The sequence below is a fragment of the Ahaetulla prasina genome, chromosome 4, assembly GCF_028640845.1.
Source record: "Ahaetulla prasina isolate Xishuangbanna chromosome 4, ASM2864084v1, whole genome shotgun sequence".
Classification (NCBI taxonomy): Eukaryota; Metazoa; Chordata; class Lepidosauria; order Squamata; family Colubridae; genus Ahaetulla; species Ahaetulla prasina.
In genome coordinates, this window is record NC_080542.1 from 8,690,059 (window position 1) to 8,713,861 (window position 23,803).

The following is a 23,803-nucleotide window of genomic DNA, read 5'->3' on the forward strand; positions in this document are numbered from 1 at the left end:
TATATATGTAGGTCTTTGGTTGTTCGGGTTTTCTCCGTAAAATTGAAATGTCTTGGCAACGCTCGACAAGTCTCATTCGTCATCTTCAGGCTTCAGCTCAGGAGCAATGTGATCGCAGCTGTTTCTTCCTTTTAACTGCTAGTGGGGTTTGAACTGATTGGGTGGGAGCTTGGCTGTGCTCTGATTGGGGGGTTTTTGTGCTCTGATTGGATGGAGGTTTTTGTGCTCTGATTGGCTGGGGTATCCTGTTTGGTGGGGCTTGGTTGTGCTCAATTTAGTCTGTGTTGCAGGGGGATTTGAGCTGGTGAGCTGCATAGCTGTTGTTTGGCTTTGTGGTGGTGCTACATCTTCATAGTGGGTGTCAGTCTGCTGCATGTATGGATTGGAGGGGTTTGAAATGGCTAATGTTGCAGCTGCGGTCTGGCTTCTGGTCCTTGGTCATGCTTCATGATCAGTGTGGGTTTGGGTCTGCTTTCTGGGTAGATGTGTGGTGGTGACATACTGTGTAGACCTTGTGAGTGTGGGTCTGGTGTCATTCCTCGTGTTAGGGACTCGTTTGTCAATAAGGGTGGGTTTCCAAATGGCTGGTAGGCAGGAGGTATCCTCTCGTTTGTTCATGCTGTGTGGGCATTTTTCTATCTCGATGGCTTCTCTGATTATTCTGTTGTTAAAGTGTTCAGTTTGGGCGATAGTTCTGGTCTTTTTAAAGTCAATAAATATATTTTCATTCATTATAGACAACAAGCAATCTTTCTATTCATTTTTGTCAGCAACCTCTCCTACAAAGTAAAATTACATGGGGTACTAATTTCTGCATGTGAGAAAAGAATGAATGAGAAGGAGGAATCCATTTTATTTCATTTCACTAACTTTCTCATATTATGAATATCTGATAACAGGTTGCAATGGAAATAGATTTATGGGTAGGGAGTGAATAGTTATGACCCAGCAAGAAAGCCTTAAAAAAATACAGTAAAATGTATGGGATTTACAAGCTCAATACATTTTACATGTTGAGAAAACCTGAGTAATGCAAAATTGATATCCTATGACACTGTGTTAAATATATGTTCATAAAAGGGTAATCAGCTTTTTACTGTATTTATCCAACACTTTAAGGGACACGGTGGCTCAGTGGCTAAGATGCTGAGCTTGACGATTGAAAGGTTGGCAGTTCAGTGGTTTGAATCCCTAGTGCCACGTTAGCTCCTGTTACTTGTCCCAGCTTCTGCCAACCTTGCAGTTCGAAAGCACGTAAAAATGCAAGTAGAAAAATAGGGACCACCTTTGGTGGGAAGGTAACAGCGTTCTGTGTGCTTTTGGCATTTAGTCATGCCAGCCACATGATCATGGAGACGTCTTCAGACAGCACTGGCTCTTCGGCTTTGAAACAGATATAAGCACCGCCCCCTAGAGTCGGGAACGACTAGCACATATGTGCGAGGGGAACCTTTACCTTATCCAACACTTTAGGGATTGATATTATAAAACTTTTGAACATCAGTCTGCGAACACTGAACATTATTTGAGCCAATATCTGAAATATCCTTATAGGGAACAAGAAAGCTACATTAACAAAATCAAGTTCAATGGATGTGTTGAAAAGAGAAAGGATTAAAGAATCTTGGAAAATGGTGATAAGAAAGCAACATCAACATGTCTTTTGGAATGGACAATCATAATAAATCTTAATAATCATAAATATCATACTCAATCCATTCTTTGAAAACTAAATTAATAAATAAATAAAAGCTGTTCCTATAATTTTGTATATTTTTCTTATAGACAGCATTCCTTCTATTTTTGTTTTCAACAATTTCTCTGAACCAGAAAGATCACATGATGTACTAATTTCTCTTTCTGAGTTGCTCCCTGTGGTTGAGGTCAGGCCTCAAAACAATGATGTAGCATTTTGGGAGGAATATGCATCCCAGTAATGCAGCACCGGAGGCCAAGATGGAGAAGACCTCCACAGCTACCATGGCTTTGCCTTTTGTGCTCAGATAGGCTGGAAAGAAGGAGAGCCACACACTGCAAAAGGCCAACATGCTGAAGGTGATGAACTTGGCTTCATTAAAGCTGTCAGGTAATTTACGGGCAAAGAAAGCCACAATAAAGCTGGCAGTGGCCAAGATACCCATATAGCCCAAGACACAGTAGAAGAAGAAAGCTGACCCCTCATTGCATTGTAAAATCATTTCTTGGAGTTCTGAGTGCATGTCCAACTCAGGGAATGGGGGAGATGTTGACAACCAAAGAATACAAATCCATACTTCAATGATGCAGCATGAAAAGACAATAGAAAAGGCCAATCTTTTCCCCACCCATTTCCTTATCTGTGATCCTGGTTTAATGGCCATGAAAGCCACAACCACAGTGATGGTTTTGGCCAGCAAGCTAGAAATGGCCACTGAGAAAGTGATACCATATATTGATTGTCGGAGAAGGCAGGTCACTTTTCCAGGTTGGCTGAGGAAGAAGAAAGAGGAGAGAAAACAAAGCAGAAGAGAGACAAGGAGGGTATAGGTGAGGGACCGGTTGTTGGCTTTGACAATAGGCGTGTCCCTGTACTTGATAAATGTTCCAAGTATCCAAGATGTCAAGAAGAAGAAACAAAGAGCTGCTGAGGATAAACTCATTCCTAAAGTTTCTTCAAAAGTTAGAAAGATCAGCAGTTTCAGGATACATCCTTTCTTTTCTTGATTTGGATAATGATCTTCTGAACATTCAAAGCAATCTTCCATATCTATAAGAAAAGTCAAGGAGTCTTTTCACCTATGCATTCCATAATACTGAAAATCAGTTTATTAATTTTATGCATTAAGTAATTTATTAAAGTTTGCTTAAGTCTAAGGAAAAATGGTAGAATTCCTAGCCTACCATTTTGATTTGAAATCTTCCCTTCTGGGCATGGAACACAGTCATAGCAGCAGAACTGATCCCCCTCAATCCCCTTCTTCCAGGATCCAGGTAAACAAGGGTCATTGCATCGAGAAAGTGGAGGAACCTGGTGATAATCATAAAAGGTTTTGAAAGGGGAGATATTTAAAACTGTTTGTATTTATTTATTTATTTATTTATTTATTTGCATTTTTATACCGCTATTCTCTGAAGACTCAGGGCGGTGTAGAGCAAGTAAAACGACCATAATCCAAAACCATTTAAAATATCATAACAAAGTTAAAAATCTAATTAAAAATTATCCTTTATATAGGGAAATTATTTTTTACTTCCCAAAAGATTATTGAATTTATCAATTTCATTAACAACTTAAAAAGATGTAGAAACCGCAATGATGGTCCTGTTTGAAGAAGAAGGACAGCAAATAATTGCACAGGGCAATAATCTCATGGAAACATGGCCAGTCCTGTGACTTCAAATGGAATTCAAACCAAATATGTAAACATGGCTTTTGTATTGCGGTATCATTTTGTCAAATTGATGAGTGCTGGATCATCAACAACATTTGAAAATAATAGATTTCCGGTGGCTCCGCATGTGTTGGAGATGGCCCTTTTGGTCCGCTGCCCCTGTGATTCTGTTAAAGCCTCTCAGACAGCGTAAATCAGCTATTTGACAGCTTGAAAACCCTTCCCTTGGGAGAAGAGGGAAAGGTGAGCAACCGGGTGGGGGTAGAGCTCCCTAAGAGCTCCAGGAATAACTCCTGGGGCTCGAAAGGTGAGAGCTCCCTGTTTAAATCTGACAAATGCTCCAGATTTGGGAAGCTTCTGCATTTTTGACAGAACAAAGCACTCGCGACCATCTCTGCTATCCAGATGAAGATATTCTAATTACTTTAAGCAGATGGAGTGGAGGCAAGAGGCAGGGTGGATGTTTGTTTTAGACCTCATCTCGATCTTTGAAAGGTATTTGAGAAGAAGGAAAATGGCAGATTTGGTTAATGAGGCATGAAAACGAAACTTAAGGAAGTCTTTGTTAACATCATTAGCACCTTATTAACTTTGCTTAAATTTGATGGATTTTATATCTAAGTGAAAAAATCTTAAAAAGAAAAGCCGAAGGTCTATAGAACTGATTTACCCATTTCAAATAAATGGCTTGAAAAGATTTGACTTTGTTGCAATTTATAAAGTTACAGTAAGATGGGTTTTAAACAAATACAGCCTGCTGATTCTAAGGGACTGCCTCGCTAGTTCAAATACACAAACTACAAGAGGAGTTGAAAGAATTTCTGAAGGCTCAAATTTCTGCTTGAGACAAAAAACTTAAGGAAATTGAGGAGAAATTATTGGAAATTAAAAATTCTGCTACAGCTGAGAATGAAGATTTACAAGAAGAAGTGAAGTCAGCCTTTATGACTATGATTGATTTTATACAAAAGCTGGATGGAAAAGTGCATGACATTGATCAAATTAATTTGAATTTAAAAAGTCAAATAGCGGAGCTTCGGATTAAGGTGGTGAAAGCAGATGAAGAACTGATTTTATTACAATATAAAACAATGGAATCTTCATTGAGGGTGAGAGGTCTAAAAGAAAATAAACAAGAGAATCTAAAAAAGATATTTGCAGAAGCCTTTTCACAGGTGATTGCATTGATATCAGTGGATCTTGAAATCAAACTGAGAAAATTTACCGTGTCAACTCATGGGTGGCAAGGCAGAGACAGCTGCCAAGGGATATAGTGATTTATTTTACATCTAGGAAGATTAGGAGTGAAATCTCGCAAGCCTCCTATAAAGGTAAAATTCAAATATTAGGTCAAGAGGTTTTGGTGTTGAAAGAAATTCCTTCCAAAATATTGAGGGACAGAAAAGAATCTGCTTTTTTGGTAAAGGAGCTTAAAAACCTCCAGGTATGCTATAGATGGAATGTACCAGCCGGACTAACAGTAAACTATATGGGAGGGAAGTATTGTCTTAATGTAGTTACCAAAGCAAGAGCTTTTTATGTTGAGGTATTGAAGGCTGGAAGTTTACCAGATTTAGAAGTTAAGGTGGGAGGAGAAGTGGAAATGGTTAAAAAAAGGGAGAAGGAAGTAAAACAAACACAATTTGAAATTGGGGCTGTAACTTTGGGAGAAGACATACAGAAAATAGTAGGGGAGGAGCAAAGGATGGTAATCTTTAAAAAAAAAGATTTTTATTATTTATTTTTCAATAAAATTAATATTTGAAAATAATGTGCCACTGTTTATTTTTTTAAAAAACATCAGCTTTCTAGTGGGATTATATTAAATGTGGAACATAATGGATTAAAGAGTGTTTGATGCAATAATTTGAAACCTGGTTAAAAAATGGGTTCCATACAATCACATCTTCATCAATGAATAATTCCTTCCCTTTCGGAGCCTCTAAATCCAGCTTTCCAACTTTAACTCTTTGAAAGGATCTGTTTGGAAAAGTGATCAAGTTGGTGATGTCAAATCCACCTGTTGCTTCTCCTTTCTCATTCAGGAATACTTTTTCCCCAGCTGAATTGTTGAAAGAAATTCCTTGAAGAAATGAATGGAGCTACTTGAAAGAGAAGAGAGAGGCAATTGAAAGCAATATAGTAAAGAAGAGAACAATTTATTCAAGTTTCTCTCATTCTTCATATTCCAATAACTATTATTAAATATGTATACTTAGAAATTTGATCATCAATATTGCATGGAAATGTACATGTCCACTCCATTATTTATTTGATATTATTTTAAGGTAAGGTAGGAATAAACTGAAGCACAATGAAAATAGGCTTTTGAATTACGTCAGGTCTTTCAATTATGTTTTACGTCCACTACTTAAACAACTAATTCAAGATAAATCATATCGAATCTTTCCTCACTGGTACAAAGCTATTTGAGAGTTCGATTAATTTCTTTTAGCCAGATTTAAGAAGCTGAGACTTAAGCATTCTTTGATAGATAAATCAGAAGCAGAGACTATAGCAAACAAAGAGTTGTTTCGAACTATGCATGCCACATTTAAGAAGGACGAATACTTCAAACCCCTAAATCTCTGATAGAGACAGAAAGCTCAGCCTGTCACTCATGAAAAGTTCATGAGCTAGACAAAAGTTCTTGGAGAATTGATTATTTTTTGGAAGACACAATGAAACATAATGTAAATTATCATTTTGAGTAACTCTTATTGTACAATCTATGATGATTTATTAAATAACTCCTACTGATACCTAAATCATGATTTTTATAGCAGCTTCTGAGTGATCAGAATAGAAGAATATGTGAATAACAAAATAAGAACATGAACCGGTTCTTCTGTATCTGTTTTATACAACTCAATATTCAACGGGACCTTGGAGGTCTTCTAATACACCACCCTGCTCAAGGAGAAGACTCTAATACTATTTAGACAAATGACTCTCCAATAACTTCATTAAAATCTCCAGTTATGTAGCAAAGGCAAGTTTTTGCATTAATTCATTGTTCTATCAATTCTTCCCTATTTCTATGTTTCTCTCATACTTTTGATTCTACATGCAGAAAATATTAAGACTTTCCACATTGGGTTCAAAAAATAATTTTATATCAAAGTGCTCACTGAGATAAAAGAAGAGTCCAATTCAAAGAGAATATCTTGCAAGATGAAATTATTAAGAAAATAATGGAATGTGCAGAAATGAGTAAATTGATGTTTGAAATTAGAGAACAGGAAGATAAGCAATATTATAAGATATGGGATTTATTTTATCAATGGTTAGAAGGGAAAATATGATAAAGAAGATTGGAGCTTTTAACAAGGCAAGAATTATTGACCGATATAATGGTTTTAAGATGATGGAATAAATGGGGTAATAAGATACAATATTGACCCAGAATAACTTATATTAAATCAGAGAATAAAATAATCTAAGGATGAATAGATTAAAATATCTGAATGGATGATAAAATGTAAGATTCAATAAATTAATGATATGTAACTGTGGGTAACTCACCCACTGACAGGTTGTATCTGAATGGAAGATGCTTTTATGTTTGTATGTTTAAAAAAAAAATTCCAAAAAAAGAGAGAGAGAGAGAATACCTGCGAAACCTGCAGATGTGGAAGATCAGTCTTTTTACCCATCATAGTTTTCTTCCTATTGAAACCCAACATGTGTAGAGCCTGCAAAGCATGAGCCACAGCATAAACAGCATTGTAGACATTGTAGCTTTGGCCAGTCATTTCCATTTCAAATATAGGAGCAGGAAGATCCTCCAGCTTCATCTCCCCAGTGCATTTCCTACTGTGTATATCTGGTAACTCTGCTTTTGGAAAGGAACAATCAAATGATTGCTCCCAAACATTCTGCCGAAACCCATCTCTGTAGTCTGAAAGAGGATTTATGGTCTGAAGAAACTCCTTGAAACCTACAACTGCTGTTGAGTGAACAGTGAAGGAAATGGCCCCATTGTACATCTTCACATCCAACATGATTAGAGTGCCTAATAATACAAAATCAATCTGTGCAGTCATGATCCACACCTTTCTTAATAATGCAATTTCCTTGCTTCCAGGATCTACTAGAAATGTTGCTAATCTTAGCCATATAATTATCCAGGCTTCTCCATAGACAAGAAACACATTGGCTTTGCTATTTATCATATTAATGGAAATAATGGAGATTGTTTGATAAAATTCCGGTAATCTTTCCAAGTGGAGTTGTTGAGGAATCCTTTCTATAAACGCTGAACAGATTCCATTCTCTGAAAATAAGGGCTGCATTTTCTGTAAGAAATTTTCTCCATTGTTATTATCAAAAGAAAATATCCCAATCCACGTCCACTTGAAATGATGAAGCAGTTGGATGATTCCAATGTACTGATGGTCCTCTTTGGGGACCATGAAATAAAGTGAAGAGAGTTTACTGGTCTGAAATTCCTCTTGGGCTAATGAGCCATACATCAGCTAAAAGAAAATTGAGTAGTATTCTTTAGAGTCTTTAGATTACATTTAATTTTCCTATCTTCTGTTCATATAAAATATATCCAAGGAACATTTTTCCACTAGCATTCTTTTAAGATTTTACATTACATAAATTTAAAAAATTTCTTGGACTAGAAGACTTCCAATGTCCCTTCCAATTCTTTTATTCTTATGATGTTCTCCTTGTGTGAAAATATTTAAAGCACACGCCAGGACTATTGCTTTAATAGAAGCCATTCAAATCTTCCCTCGGGTATTGATCCTTGTCACTCACTTCCTGTAACAGGCATAGTCATTTAAGAAAAGAATGCCAAATAGTAGACCATAAACTATGCAGAACATCCTAACAGAAACCTAAGCCTAATGTTTGATGTCCATTAATTATTCCATAACAGCCATAAGACTAAGAATTTTCTGCTCAACCTCTTCAGAACTTACCTGTGGAATCTTGAAGAATCCTGTAATTTCAGCTATATAAGATGATGTGACAAAATCCAGTCCCCCAATGATAGCCATGAGATTCTTCTGGCTATCACATTTGTAGTTAGGGATAAATTCCTGCGATTTGAAAAGCAGGTCCAGGGTGGTGCGATAAGTCATCCTTGAATTGTAGTAACTGTCATAGATGTGGAACCCAAGAGTAACATTAGGTAAGATCTGGGAGTCCTCATTGATCTCCTTCACAGCAAAAGCCAAGGCAAGGATGTGCTGGTAGAATTTGATTATTACACTGCAAATGATTTAAATACCGCAGTTGAAAAAGGAAATTGGCAAATTCTCATAAAGTGGCAACATTTCTATATGAAATAGCAAACATTATCTTAAGCTTACTAAATGTTCTTCAGAATAGATTTTCACCAAACCTTCATACATTATATAACAAATACTTCGCCATAAAATAAAGAAAAAGATTTATTCCATAATTAAAAGCATTTGAAAGATAGACTTGGATTAGATATAAAACCTCAATTTATACTGAGATCCTTTCACTCTACTAAGGAATTTTGGGGAAATTGAGTAACATTAGAAAAGGAAAGAAAGAATCCTTACTCCGGTATGTCATAAGTTGTTATACAAGGAGGTTCCTTAAAACTAATTTGAAAAAGGTTGTAAACGATATGGGACATCATCCCACCAATGACGAAGTCCCCAGGTTGGTACCACTCATGTGGGACAAGGAAAGCATCACTTGCAGGGCAGCTCAGAGTCACTACTTTCTTCACCAGAAACACTACAAGGAACAACATCTTCACTCTTGAAAATGTCTGTGTCTTTCATTGCAATTCATTCCAGGTTTATATCTAACATCTTCATTTTTGGAAATGTCTCTCTTGCATCCTCTCCTCTCCTACCCTGGAGGGAAGTTTGTATGATTTCAATGGTTAACCCAGGGATTAATTCAAGGTTTATATCTGAGAGTGGACCTAATCACAAAATCCACCATTCCCTATTTGAAGATCTTTGAGAGTAGAAATTAGTGCTTGAATAGTATCAGTGTTTGAAGAGATATTCTGGCAGAGGAGAACAGAGGGAGGATACCTGTAGCAAGAAGTCTGACAAACAGCCATTTTTATCCTTGTGAAAATCCCCTGGGATTCAAGATATGTTGATTGTTGTTGAATCGAAATAGCCTTCTCTGCAGTCTTTGAAGTTTTTGCCTAGTGAAGAAAATACGGTGATTCCCATAGGATATAAATACTTTGTTTCTGATGGAATAGTAAGTGCCGAAAGTTTAAATGTCTTTTTTTAAATGCACAGTTGCTAATACAATGTACAGAGGGGAATTTGCAGTACCGAAATTCATTTAATAATAAACGATGAAATTCTTGCTGTTGTTCTTTTCTCTGATAGCCGTGTCAAAACGTGAGTACATAATTGTAGAGGAAGCAACAATATGATTTTTTTTCCCCCTGGCGTACGTGAATTCTAATTTTTATTTCTCTTACTTCTTTCTGACGTACAACTTGTTTCATCAGGGGCGGGAATTGTAAGACCAGGGCAAAATCTCAATTTGCTCTATATTTGCTCTAAGAAGTTACCTGTGTCTCCCTCACTGATAGTAACTATGGTTAGATTTGGTCCATCAGCCTCCAGGGAAAGAATAGATAGCCAAAACCTACCTGTAAGATGGACGCCAATGGTTTTCATTTTCTCTTCAAAGCCACACCACCATTGCTTCAGACCACTCTAAGAATGAGTTTACCCGTTAGTTGAGCTCCTTGTCAGCTGCTGACACTGCCGTGTATTATTGTGTTGGAGAACCAAACTATGCCATCAAGTGTGCACACCATCCTCCTCCTATTTTCTTGTGAAACAATGTGATTGTTTGGGTAGAACAGGACTATCATGTGAAGTTGACTTTCATAGGACTTGAACTCATAGTCTCTTGCATCCTAGTCAAGTGCCATACCACTAGACCAAATTAGTTTGTTTAAAGATAGAAATTACAGAGAAATCTCAATGAAAAGGAATACTTCTGACTCTGTGGTCTCTTCTCAAAATCCCCAAAATTAACCAAAATTGTCTACTGACCTATTTCTAAGAGGTCTGTAAGCATGTAAGAGTTGCCTAAGTTCCTGTTCTATTGTTTCTTTTGTAATAATAATAATAATAATAATAATTAATAAAATTTATTTATTTATTTATTTATTTTATTTTTATAATTAATAAAATTTATTTATACCTTCTTCTCCCAAGGACTCAGGGTTAATTGTAAATAAAACAATAATAAACAAATACAATAAAACAATAAATTAAAACTTATTGGCCAAATGATACATTAAAACCATATTGTTAAAATTAAAACCCAAAAATATAATAATTAAATCTAAAATTCTATGCAGTCCTGAGAAAAATAGCGTTTCAACATGGCAGGTCAAAGTCAGGATGTCAATCCAAATTGTTCCAGAATATTGTGATAGTTGTTACATACTCAATATAACATATAACAACATCAGAGTTGGAAGGGACCTTAGGCCTTCTGGTCCAACCTGCAGGCAGGAAACTACATCTCAGTCAGATGGTTATCAACATTTTCTTAAAATTTCCAGTGTTGGAGCATTCACAACTTCTGAGGCAAGTTTTCCACTTATTAATTGTTCTAACTGTCAGGAAATTTCTCCTTAGTTCTAAGTTGCTTCTCCTTGATCAGTTTCCCCATTGCTTCTTGTTCTACCCTCAGGTGCTTTGGAGAACAGAGACTCCCATTCTGTGGCCTGAGATATTGGAACACTGCTATCATGTCTCCCTAGTCCTTCTTTTATTAAACTAGACATACCCAGTTCCTGCAACGTTCTTCATATGTTTTATCCTCAGTCCCTAATCATCTTTGTTGCTCTTCTCTGCACTCTTTCTAGAGTCTCAACATCTTTTTACATTGACCAAAACTGGATGCAATATTCCAAGTGTGGCCTTACCAAGGCATTATAAAGTGGTACTAGCACTTGTGATCTTGATTCTATCCTCTGTTTACAGCCCAGAATTGTGTTGGCTTTTTAACAGCTGCTGCACTGCTGGCTCATATCTAAATGGTTGTCCACTAGGACTCCAAGTTCCCTCTCACAGTTACTACTATTGAGCAAGGTACCACATATATGGTACCTGTGCATTTTGGTTTTTTTGCCTAAATGTAGAACCTTACTTTTTTCACTGTTGAAATTCATTTTGTTAGATAGCACCCAATGTTCAAGTCTGTCAAGATCCAGCCTATCTTCTGGAGTATTGGCTATTCCTGCCAGCTTGGTGTCATCTGCAAATTTGATGAGTTCCGCATCTATCCCCTCGTCCAAGTCATTGATGAAGATGTTGAAGAGTACTGGGCCTAAAACAGAGCCTTGGGGTACTCCACTGCATACTTCCCTCCATGTGGATGTAGTTCCATTGAGGACTACACGTTGAGTCATTGGTCAAGTTCGAATCCATCTGGTGGTGGTGCTGTCTAACTTTTCTACTTTATCTAGTAGTAGGTTATGGTCTACTTTATCAAATGCTTTACTGAAGTCCAAGTAAATTATATCAACAGCATTCCTCTGGTCTACTTTGTCATTTTCAAAGAATATAAGATTAGTCTGGCATGATCTGTTTTGACAAACCCATGTTGGCGTTATTACTTTGTTTGCTTCTAGGTGTTCGGTGATTCGTTGCTTGATTATCTTTTCCAGAATCTTCAGTATTGAGGTCAGACTGATAGGTCTGTAGTTTCCTGGATCTGTTTTTTTCCTTTTTGAAGATGGGAACTACATCAGCTCTTTTCCAGTCCTCTGGCAGCTCCCTGTGCTCAGGATCTTTGAAGATATAGTTCAGTGGTTCTGAGATCACGTCTGTTCCTTCAGAACCTTGGGTGTAATCCATCCGGTCCTGGTGATTTGAACAGTCTAGGGTAGACAGGTGTTCACTTACCATTTTCTTCCCTATTTTAACTTGTGTTTCTAATCTGTTTTTGTAGTGCTGTTTTGATAGGTTGGATTGTTTTTCCTTTTGTGTAAAGACAGATGCAAAATATGAGTTAAATAGATCTGCTTTCTCCTGTTGCTTGTCATCTTCTTGCCACTTTCTCCCAGCAATGGGCCAATTGTTTGACTTTTTTCTTGTTTTAACATGTTGGAAGAAGCTTTTTATTATTTTTACTTTTAACCTTTGTTCATTGTGATAGCTTTCCTCACTTCATCTTTACAGGCTCAGCTGTTGCTATTCTGCCTTAGTTTTGCCCCTCTTTCCATTTTTATATTTGTCCTTTTGTCTTTCAATTTGTCAGATAGTTCTTTATGCATCCATGCTGGTTTCTTTTAGATCTACTATTTTCTTCTTCATTGGTATTGTGTTAGACTGCTTTTATAATCTCACTTTCAAAATTTAAGCTTCTTGAGTTGTTTTCCCCTGAGATTCTCATCCATTGAATCCTTCTCAATCTCTCTAAGTTTATTGAAATTAGCTCTTAAAGTCCAAGACTCTAGTTTGACTTTGTTCTACTACTTGTATTTGTTGTTTAATTCCAATATTGCGTGGTCACTTGAAGGTTCCTGTAGCTTCAACACCTTCTATCATTTCATCTCTGTTGGAAAATTAAGTCCAATGCTGATGATCGCCTTCTCTATTTTTGAAACAAAGTTGTCTGCTAGGTTTGTTAGGAACCTGTTGGATCTTCCACTTGGTGCAGAGTTTGTTTCCCAGTTGATGTCAAGTTAAAATCCCCATTACTACTGTGATGTGCTTCCTACATACCTTGGTTAGCTGACTAGCAAAAGTTCATCTACTTCCTCTGTTTGGGTGGCCTATAGTATAGACCTATGGCAATATCGTTTTCACCCTTTATATTGACCAAATACATTCAAGATGATTTTCATCATTGTTGTGCTCTATTTCTGTAGAGATGTAGTTATTTCTTATATATGGTACTCCTCCTCTTTTATTTGGTCTATTTCTTTAAATAATTTATATCCCTCTAGTTATGTTCCATTTGTCAGTTTCATCCACAAGTTTCCGTATGGCACAATATCATATCTACCCTCATTTACTTGGTTCTAATTCACCCTGTTTATTCCTCATACTCTGTGCATTGGTGTATAGACATTTGAGTCCATTTGGATTGATCTGTTTACTGTCTACATAACCTGTGTTGACTGCCCTACTTTCATGCCACCTGTTGGTTTAGTGCACATGGTATGGCACTCACTTAAATGCTTGGTTTTTTGCATGGTTGATAGTCTTACCCATACAGACATCTATGTTACATTCTGATCCTTTTTGATTGCTGGGGACAGAAATTTTCTTATCAGTTAATTCTCTGTCCCCACTGTCAGTAAATGTTTATCCAGAAAATCTGTGAATGTATTGCTAATAACTCAGTCCCTTTCTTTGATGGATGCAATCCATCTCTTTTATTTTCATTGGACCAGTTGCAGACATCATGACTAATAAAACCAAAGCCTTCCCTTTTACACTCCTTTAGCATTAAACTCCACGCTTTTCTGTTCCTTATGTACTTAAAACCTCTGAAAAGTTAAGCCTACAACCTATGCTATTAAGTTCATACTGCTCTGGAAATCATTCTGCAGAAAGCATCCTTTTGGGACAGATCATTTGTGCCAAATGTATAATATCAACATCAGAATCCTTACTGGCATTCTTGACTATCTTAAGAATACGTCTCTTGTCTCTGCTGGCAGTAGCACCAGGTAGACACCTGACGTCTTTCAAAACCTCCATATCCTTTCCTAAATTTACATCCCTTACAATCCCTTACAATTGATATATATATATATGCTTATATATTGTATAGTTATTTTATGCTTATGCTTATTTATACTTTAAATAAATAAATAAATAAATAAATAAATAATATCAGATTCTTTCTCTGAAGTTGCATGACAAGCTTCTTCACCTAGAGTCCAAAATTTATTTCTATTCATACACTGGTTCCCCTCCAAAATCATTGTGAGAGGTGGTGAGAACACACAGTGCTTAGAGGCTTTTCTTTGAGCAGCAACACATGGTGAAAAATTGGAATTTGAATGGAACTTCCCTTCAGCAGTTCCAAGAAGATTCTAACCGCCATTTGCACTCTGATACAGGTGGCCTCAAGAGCTCTCAGGGAGAGTGCTATGACCAGATGACTGCAAAGAAAAATTGATCCCGCCAACCCTTCCGCCACCCTGTCAGAACTGACCCCTTCATAACTCAACCATCCTGCCAGAACCAATGAAGCTTCTTGGATAAGAAGTGAAATTCTTTCTTCCTCAAGAAAAAAAACCAGTCCTATTTCCCTTTGAAAAAGCATCTTTAAAATACCATTCCTCAACAGAAATGTAGTAGATTGGCTGTAGGAATACTATCCATGTTAATAATTAAACAAATCAGAACTCCAAGGCTGCAATCTTCCTCAAAGAGATTCTTTATTGGGTACATCATATCGGCACACTTAAATGGAAGACCAACTCTAAATTTTTCCAGTGTTTCAGTATAATTAAAATAGCAAATGATTCCCTCCCCAAGTGATACTGGTCACATTGTCCAATTAAATGAATTGACGGGCTCCTATGGCACTACCATCCTTCTTCATCTGACACCTGTGGAGATGACCTTGGTTCCCAAGAGAAAGATCGGTGCTTTGTCTGGCAATGCATTCCAGTCTCTCTCTCTCCCCTTCCTCCGTCCCACCTCCAAGTGTGTGGCAACTGAGAAATGAGAAATGGCTCCTGCCAGGTTTGATTTGAAGTGGACAGATATTGGATACACTAAATTCTGCATCTTTTGTATTATTTGGAGCATTGTCAAAGGCAACAGATTGCATAAATTGTGCAGTATAGCATCCACTGTGGTATGGTGTTGCTTGCTTCTAGATCAGATGGCATTCTGGTATTTCTCATTGCTCCCCAGTAAACAATCGTAGGAGTGGAAATTAATATCAGACAGGGAAAAAAAACAGTTCCACACAAGAAGGTTCAAATAATCTTATTTATTGCTTAAAGACTCTTCGTAGGACTATACTCAAACAATGGTCATCCTCTTCTAAAATGCAATTAAGCTTACAAGAATCCCAAACTCAATACATTTTAAATTTAAAAGAAAACTAACAAATCCAAAGTTCATATACTATGATATTGTATTAATTATATGTTTTTCAAATGGAAACCAATTTTTCACTGTACTTATGTAATGCTTTATGAATTCATAGTATATAAAACATGAAATCTCACTACAAATATTAGATTTCATTTGAGCAAATATCCAAAATATCCTAACAGAGAATAAGAAAACTAGGTGACAAAAATCAAATTCAATGGATATCTTGAAAAGGAGAAAGCATTAGGTTAAAGAATCTTGGAAAACGTTGCACATAAAGCAACATGAGCACAGGTTTTAGAATGGGCAATCATAATAAACCTTAATAACCATAAACATCATACACAAATCTTTCTTTCACAGAAATAAAAATTTCTATGTTCCTATCACTTCTATGTTTCGTATAGATAATAGTCTTTGTAGTCATTTTTTTCAACAATTTCTATGAGAAAGAAAAATCGCAGGATGTACTAATTTCTCTTTGTGAGTTGGTCCCTGTGGTTGAGGTCAGGCCGCAAAACAATGATGTAGCATTTTGGGAGGAATATGCATCCCAGTAATGCAGAGCTGGAGGCCAAGATGGAGAAGACCTCCACAGCTACCGTGGCTTTGCCTTTTGTGCTCAGATAGGCTGGAAAGAAGGAGATCCACACACTGCAAAAGGCCAACATGCTGAAGGTGATGAACTTGGCTTCATTAAAGCTGTCGGGTAATTTACGGGCAAGAAAAGCCACCATAAAGCTGGCAATGGCCAAGATACCCATGTAGCCCAAGACACAGTAGAAGAAGAAAGTTGAACCCTCATTGCACTGTAAAACCATTTGTTGAGACATTGAGTGCATGTCCAATTCAGGGTATGGGGGAGATGTCGACAACCAAATAATACAAATAAATACTTGGATGATGGAGCATGAAAGGACAATAGAAAAAGCCAATCTCTTCCCCACCCATCTCCTCATCTGCGAACCAGGTTTAGTGGCCATGAAAGCTACAACCACAGTGATGGTTTTGGCCAGTACACTAGAAATGGCCACTGAGAAAGTGACGCCAAACATTGATTGTCGGAGAAGGCAGGTGACTTCTCCAGGTTGGCTGAGGAAGAGCAAAGAGGAGAGGAAACAGAGCAGAAGAGAGACAAGCAGGGTGTAGGTGAGGGACCGGTTGTTGGCTTTGACGATGGGAGTATCCTTGTACTTAATAAAAGTTTGAAGTACCCAAGATGTTAAGAAGAAAAAACAAAGAGCTGCTGAGGCTGAACCAATTCCTAAGGTTTCTTCAAAAGTTAGAAAAACCAGCAGTTTCAGGATACATCCTTTCTTTTCTTTATTTGGATAATGATCTTCTGGACATTCAAAGCAATCTTCCATATCTGGAAGGAAAATCACGGATATTTTTTTCATCTAGGCATTCCATATTATTGAGTACCAATGGTCTCTAAACTTCCTTGTTCTCTTGCAGATGTTCCATTAAAACTAGATACCATCACAGTATTAATAAATCTGCTTGCTGTCAGTTTATATCCTGGTGTTTTAACATAACATAACATAACAACAGAGTTGGAAGGGACCTTGGAGGCCTTCTAGTCCAACCCCCTGCCCAGGCAGGAAACCCTACACCATCTCAGTCAGATGGTTATCCAACATTTCTTAAAAATTTCCAGTGTTGGAGCATTCACAACTTCTGCAGGCAAGTCGTTCCACTTATTAATTGTTCTAACTGTCAGGAAATTTCTCCTTAGTTCTAAGTTGCTTCTTTCTTTGATCAGTTTCACCCATTGCTTCTTGTTCTACCCTCAGGTGCTTTGGAGAACAGCCGACTCCCTCTTCTTTGTGGCAACCCCTGAGATATTGGAACACAGCTATCATTTCTCCCTAGTCCTTCTTTTATTAAACTAGACATACCCAGTTCCTGCAACCATTCTTCATATGTTTTAGCCTCCAGTCCCTAATCATCTTTGTTGCTCTTCTCTACACTCTTTCTAGAGTCTCAACATCTTTTTACATCGTGACCAAAACTGGATGCAATATTCCAAGTGTGGCCTTACCAAGGCATTATAAAGTGATACTAACACTTCACGTGATCTTGATTCTATCCTCTGTTTATGCAGCCCAGAACTGTGTTGGCTTTTAGCAGCTGCTGCACACTGCTGGCTCATATCTAAATGGTTATCCACTAGGACTCAAGATCCCTCTCACAGGTACTACTATTGAGCAAGGTATCACATATACTTGCATTTTGTTTTTGGCCTAAATGTAGAACCTTACTTTTTCACTGTTGAATTTCATTTTGTTAGATAGCACCCAATGTTCAAGTCTGTCAAGATCTTTCTGTAACTTGAGCCTATCTTCTGGAGTGTTGGCTATTCCTGCCAGCTTGGTGTCATCTGCAAATTTGATGAGTTCCCATCTATCCCTCGTCCAAGTCATTGATGAAGATGTTAAAGAGTACTGGGCCTAAAACAGAGCCTTGGGGTACTCACTGCATACTTCCTCCATGTGGATGTAGTTCCGTTGAGGACTACACGTTGAGTGCTTGGTCAGCCAGTTACAAATCCATCTGGTGGTGGTGCTGTCTAACCCACATTTTCTACTTTATCTAGTAGTAGGTTATGGTCTACTTTATCAAATGCTTTACTGAAGTCCAAGTAAATTATATCGACAGCATTCCTCTGGTCTACTAATTTTGTCATTTTGTCAAAGAATGCGATAAGATTAGTCTGGCATGATCTGTTTTTGACAAACCCATGTTGGCTTTTGGTTATTACTTTGTTTGCTTCTAGGTGTTCGGTGATTCGTTGCTTGATTATCTTTTCCAGAATCTTCCCCGGTATTGAGGTCAGGCTGATAGGTCTGTAGTTTCCTGGATCTGTTTTTTCCTTTTTGAAGATGGGAACTACATCAGCTCTTTTCCAGTCCTCTGGCAGCTCCCCTGTGCTCCAGGATCTTTGAAAGATATAGTTCAGTGGTTCTGAAATCCGTCTGTTCCTTCAGAACCTTGGGGTGTAATCCATCCGGTCCTGGTGATTTGAACTCGTCTAGGGTAGACAGGTGTTCACTTACCATTTTCTTCCTATTTTAACTTGTGTTTCTAATCTGTTTTTGACAAACCCATGTTGGCTTTTGGTTATTACTTTGTTTGCTTCTAGGTGTTCTGATTCGTTTGATTATCTTTTCCAGAATCTTCCCGGTATTGAGGTCAGGCTGATAGGTCTGTAGTTTCCTGGATCTGTTTTTTCCTTTTTGAAGATGGGAACTACATCAGCTCTTTTCCAGTCCTCTGGCAGCTCCCTGTGCTCCAGGATCTTTGAAAGATATAGTTCAGTGGTTCTGAAATCTCAGTTCCTTCAGAACCTTGTGTAATCCATCCGGTCCTGGTGATTTGAACTCGTCTAGGGTAGACAGGTGTTCACTTACCATTTTCTTCCTATTTTAACTTGTGTTTCTAATCTGTTTTTGTAGTGCTGTTTTTGATGGGTTGATTGTTTTCCTTTTGTGTAAAGACAGATGCAAAATATGAGTTAAGTAGATCTGCTTTCTCCCTGTTGCTTGTCATCTTCTTGCCACTTTCTCCCAGCAATGGGCCAATTGTTTTGACTTTTTCTTGTTTTTAACATGTTAAGAAATTTTTGTTAGCAGCTAATTCTTTGTTCATTGTGAGCCTTAGCTTTCCTCACTTCATCTTTACAGGCTCAGCTGTTGCTGATATTCTGCCTTAGTTATTTGCCCTCTTTCCACTTTTTATATTTGTCCTTTTTGTCTTTCAATTTGTCAGTTAGTTCTTTATGCATCCATGCTGGTTTCTTTTGAGATCTATTATTTTTCTTCTTCATTGGTATTGTGTTAGACTGTGCTTTTATAATCTCACTTTTCAAAATTTCCGAAGCTTCTTGAGTCGTTTTCCCCCTGAGGATTCTCATCCATTGAATCCTTCTCAAGCTCTCTCTAAGTTTATTGAAATTAGCTCTCTTAAAGTCCAAGACTCTAGTTTGACTTTGTCTGTCTATATGGATGGAGACAATCTAAGAAGGGTCTTTGGTTGGGCTGTTTACTGATGGCTCTTTGGCAGTTTCTTAATTGAGGTATTTTTTTACTTGATTGTTGGTCTGAAGTTAACCTTGGAGTTAATCTGTGCTGATCTGGGTGCTGATTACTGGTGGAGAGGTGCTGGAGTCTTTTTGTTCTCTTTTGGTCTGATTGACTGCCTCTTTTGCATAGTCTGTAGATGTTGCTAATGTCTATGTGTCTGTTGATGGCTGATTTGTCAGAGTGCCAGGTGTCTAGAAATTCCCTGGCATTTTGGGACTTGGCCTGGTCTAGGATTGTCCCATTTTCCCTTCATGTCTTCTGACTGCCAGTTGGTGTTCATGGGTGCATTCTGCCAGTCTTCTGCCTGTTTGTCTTACCTAGCAGTTGTTGCAGTTCTTACATTGTATTTTTACACGACTCCTGTTTTTGTCTTCTGGAGTTGCTCTGTCTTTTGGTTTGCTTAGATTGTTTTCAAGGGCTTTAATTGGTTTGTGTACTACACTGATTCCATGTGGTTGTATAGTCTGTTTGTTGCTTTGGAGATCTTCTTGATGTAATGCAGTGTAATTCTTTTTAGAGTTTGTGTTGGATGTGCTATATTGGGTTGAGTGGTCAGCGACTTTTTGATAAAGTTGTGTGTTTATACATTTTGTTGGAATATGTTGCCCCATTTCCTTTTTCTTTTTTTCTGGGTTGTGGAAGCATGTTTGGACTAGGTTAAATAAAGTCCTTATACTAGATAACCAGACAAATGACAGCAAACAGCACTCCTTTCTAACACAGATGATGTTACCTAGTTAGGCTAATGAAACATCTGCAAGAAAACAGGCAAGCTCAGAGAGTACCAAGGACTCCCCATTTCAACCCTGAGCTGCAAATATTCTCCTTTCTTGGTATTCCATATTATTGAAAAATCATCTTATTAATTTTATGCATCCAAGTAAGTGATTAAAGTTTGCTTAAATCTAATGAATTTTGGTAGAATTCCTACCCTACCATTTTGATTTGAAATCTTCCCTTCAGGGCATGGAACACAGTCATAGCAGCAGAACTGATCCCCCTCGATCCCTTTCTTCCAGGATCCAGGGAAACAAGGGTCATTGCATCGAGAAAGTGGAGGAACCTGGTGATAAGATAAAAGATTCTGAAATCAGTGATATTTAACAGAGTTCATAATTTTTCTCTTTTATGGAGGGAAATTATTTTTTATTTACCAAAGGATAGATAAAAAAGATGTAGGAATTTTAAAAAGTAGAAATTACAATGATGTACAAAATTTCCTTTTGGAAGGACAGGTTGAGCAAATAATAACACTTGGTGACAATCTCATAGAAAAAAATACAGAATTTATTCATTTCATAAAACTTAAAAAGATGTACAAACCGCAATGATATAGAAAAGGTCTTGTTTGAAGAAGAAGGAGAGCAAATAATTGCACAGGGCGACAATCTCATGGAAACATGGGCACTCCTGTGATTTCAAATGGAAATGCAAAGCAAATATGCAAAGATGGCTTTTGCATTGTGATATCATTTTGTCAACTTGATGAGCGCTGGATCATCAGCAATATTTGAAAAGAATGTGCCACTCTTTATTTTAAAAAGCCAGAAATCAGATTTCTAAAGGGATTATGTTCAATATCAGAACATAATGGATTAAGCATTTTTGATACAATAATTCTTAAATAAATAATTTTTAAAATAATCGAAACCTGGTTAAAATTTGGGTTCCAATAAATTACATCTTCATCAATGAATAATTCCTTCCTTGTCGGAGCCTCTAGATCCAGCTTTCCAACTCTAACTCTCTGAAAGGATCTGTTTGGAAATGTGATCAAGTTGGTGATGTCAAATCCCCCTGTTGCTTCTCCTTTCTCATTCAGGAACACTCTCTCCCCAGCTGAATTGTTGAAAGAAATGCCTTGAAAAAATGGATGGAGCTACTTGAAAGAGATGAGATAGACAGTTGAAAGCAATATAGTAAAGAAGAGAACAACATCTTCAAGTTTCATTCACTCATTCTTCATGTTCCAATAATTATTATTAAATATGTATGCTTAGAAATTTGATAATCAATATTGCATGGAAATGTACATGTCCACTCCATTATTTATTTGATATTATTTTGAGGAAAGGTATAGCAATAAACTGAAGAACCATGAAAATAGGCTTTGGGAATTACAAGTTTATCAGAGAGTCAGATTAATTTCTTTTAGCCAAATTTTGGAATCTGAGAGTTCAACACCAAAGTTCTTGGAGAATTGATTACTTTTTGGAAGAGACAATGAAACATAATGTAAATTATGATTTTAACTAACTCTTATTGTGCAATCTTGGTGATTTATTAAATAATTCCTACTGATACCTAAATCATGATTTTTATAGCCACTTCTGGGTGATCAGAATAGAAGAATACCTGAATAACAACGTAAGAACACAAACCAGTTTTTCTGTATCTGTTTTATACAACACAAGAGAGTTGGAAGGGACTTTGGAGGTTTTCTAGTACACCACCCTGCTCAAAGAGAAGATCCTACAACAATTTAGACAAATGATTCTCCAATAACTTTATTAAAATGTCAAGTTATGTATCCCCCAGGATTTCTGAAGGCACGTTTTTGCATTAATTCATTCTTCCATCAATTCATTCTTCCCTATTTCTATGTTTTTCTCATACTTAAGTTGATTCTACTTGCAGAAAATATTAAGGCTTTCCAGAATGAGTTCAAAACCTAATTCTACATCAAACTGCTCACTGAAATAAAAGAAGAGTCCAATTCAAAGAGAATACCTGCCAAGCCTGCAGATTTGGAAGATCAGTCTTTTTACCCATCATAGTTTTCTCCCTATTGAAACCCAACATGTGTAGAGCCTGCAAAGCATGAGCCACAGCATAAACAGCATTGTAGATACTGTAGCTTTGGCCACTCATTTCCATTTCAAATATAGGTGCAGGAAGATCCTCCAGCTTCATCTCCTTAGTGCATTTTCTATTCTGCATTTCTTGTAACTCTGTTTTTGGAAATGAACAATCAAATGCTTGTTCCCAAAAATCCTGTCGAAACCCATCTCTGCAGACTGAAAGAGGATTTATGGTCTGAAGAAACTCCTTGAAAGCTACAACTGCTGTTGAATGAACAGTGAAGGAAATAGCCCCATGGAATATCTCCAGATCCCATTTGATTTGTACGCCGGATAATACAAAATCAATTTGTGCAGTCATGATCCACACCTTTCTTAATAATGCAGTTTCCTTGCTTTCAGGGTCGACCATAAATGTGAAAGACCTTAGCCATGTAATTATCCAGGCTTCTCCATAGACAAGAAACACATTGGCTTTGCTATTCATCATATTAAGAGAAATAATGGAGATCATTTGAGAAAGTTCTGAGAATCTTTCATAGTGGAATTGTTGAGGAAGCCTTTCTATAAAGGCTGAACAGATTTCATTCTCTGAAAGTAAGGGCTGTATTTTCCGTAAGAAATTTTCTCCATTGTTATTATCAAAAGAAAATATCCCAATCCACGTCCACTTGAAATGATGAAGCAATTGGATGATCCCAATGTACTGATGGTCCTCTTTGGGGACCATGAAATAAAGTGAAGAGAGCTTACTGGTCTGAAATTCCTCTTGGGCTAATGAGCCATATGTCAGCTAAAAGAAAATTGAGTAGTATTCTTTAGAGTCTTTAGATTACATTTAACTTTCCTATCTTCTGTTCATATAAAATATATCCAAAGAATATTTTTTCCGCTAGCATTCTTTTTAGAATATAGTAACAAATTTCTTGGACTAGAAGACCTCCAATGTCCCTTCCAACTCTTTTATTCTTAGGATGTTTTCATTGTGTGAAAATATTTAAAGCACACGTACTAGGACTATTGTTTTAATAGAAGCCATTCAAATCTCCCCTCAGGTACTGATCCTTTTTACTCACTTCCTGTAACTGGCATTGTAGTTTCAGAAAAGAATGCCAGGTAGTAGACCTTAAGCTATGCGGAACATCTTAACAGAAACCCAAGCCTAATGTTTGATGTCCATTAATTATTCCACAACTATCATAAGACTAAGAATTTTCTGCTCAACCCCTTCAGAACTTACTTGTGGAATCTTGAAGAATCCTACAATTTCAGCTATATAAGATGATGTGACAAAATCCAGTCCCCCAATGATAGCCATGAGATTCTTCTGGCTATCACATTTGTAGTTAGGGATAAATTCCTGCGATTTGAAAAGCAGGTCCAGGGTGGTGCGATAAGTCATCCTTGAATTGTAGTAACTGTCATAGATGTGGAACCCAAGAGTAACATTAGGTAAGATCTGGGAGTCCTCATTGATCTCCTTCACAGCA

General features: G+C 37.2%; 2 protein-coding genes across 2 annotated transcripts; both read right to left on the bottom strand.

The window, feature by feature from the left end:
• Nucleotides 1–1,847: 1,847 nt before the first annotated feature.
• On the bottom strand, nt 1,848–9,114 carry LOC131197067 (vomeronasal type-2 receptor 26-like). Its single transcript, XM_058180684.1, has 5 exons — nt 8,918–9,114; nt 8,306–8,597; nt 6,986–7,849; nt 2,881–3,007; nt 1,848–2,746 (listed from the first exon to the last, which is right to left on the bottom strand). Exons 1-5 carry the CDS (start codon nt 9,112–9,114, stop codon nt 1,848–1,850), a joined length of 2,379 nt encoding a protein of 792 aa, XP_058036667.1.
• A 6,783-nt stretch (nt 9,115–15,897) lies between these two features.
• LOC131197069 (vomeronasal type-2 receptor 26-like) lies at nt 15,898–23,043 on the bottom strand. Its single transcript, XM_058180692.1, has 4 exons — nt 22,243–23,043; nt 21,164–21,391; nt 20,449–20,575; nt 15,898–16,796 (listed from the first exon to the last, which is right to left on the bottom strand). Exons 1-4 carry the CDS (start codon nt 23,041–23,043, stop codon nt 15,898–15,900), a joined length of 2,055 nt encoding a protein of 684 aa, XP_058036675.1.
• Nucleotides 23,044–23,803: the final 760 nt, after the last annotated feature.

What these genes read in the sequence shown, in the direction of transcription:
- LOC131197067 (XM_058180684.1), bottom strand. Translation starts at nt 9,114, where the DNA reads ATGTTGTTCCTTGTAGTGTTTCTGGTGAAGAAAGTAGTGACTCTGAGC. An exon ending in ACAACTTATGACATACCGGA is followed by an intron (nt 8,598 to 8,917) that starts GTAAGGATTCTT and finishes AATCATTTGCAG; the next exon opens with TGTAATAATCAAATTCTACC. An exon ending in GATTCTTCAAGATTCCACAG is followed by an intron (nt 7,850 to 8,305) that starts GTAAGTTCTGAA and finishes ATTTTCTTTTAG; the next exon opens with CTGATGTATGGCTCATTAGC.
- LOC131197069 (XM_058180692.1), bottom strand. Translation starts at nt 23,043, where the DNA reads ATGGTCCCCAAAGAGGACCATCAGTACATTGGGATCATCCAATTGCTT. An exon ending in GGAACCCAAATTTTAACCAG is followed by an intron (nt 20,576 to 21,163) that starts GTTTCGATTATT and finishes TCTTATCACCAG; the next exon opens with GTTCCTCCACTTTCTCGATG. An exon ending in GAAGATTTCAAATCAAAATG is followed by an intron (nt 16,797 to 20,448) that starts GTAGGGTAGGAA and finishes TTTTCCTTCCAG; the next exon opens with ATATGGAAGATTGCTTTGAA.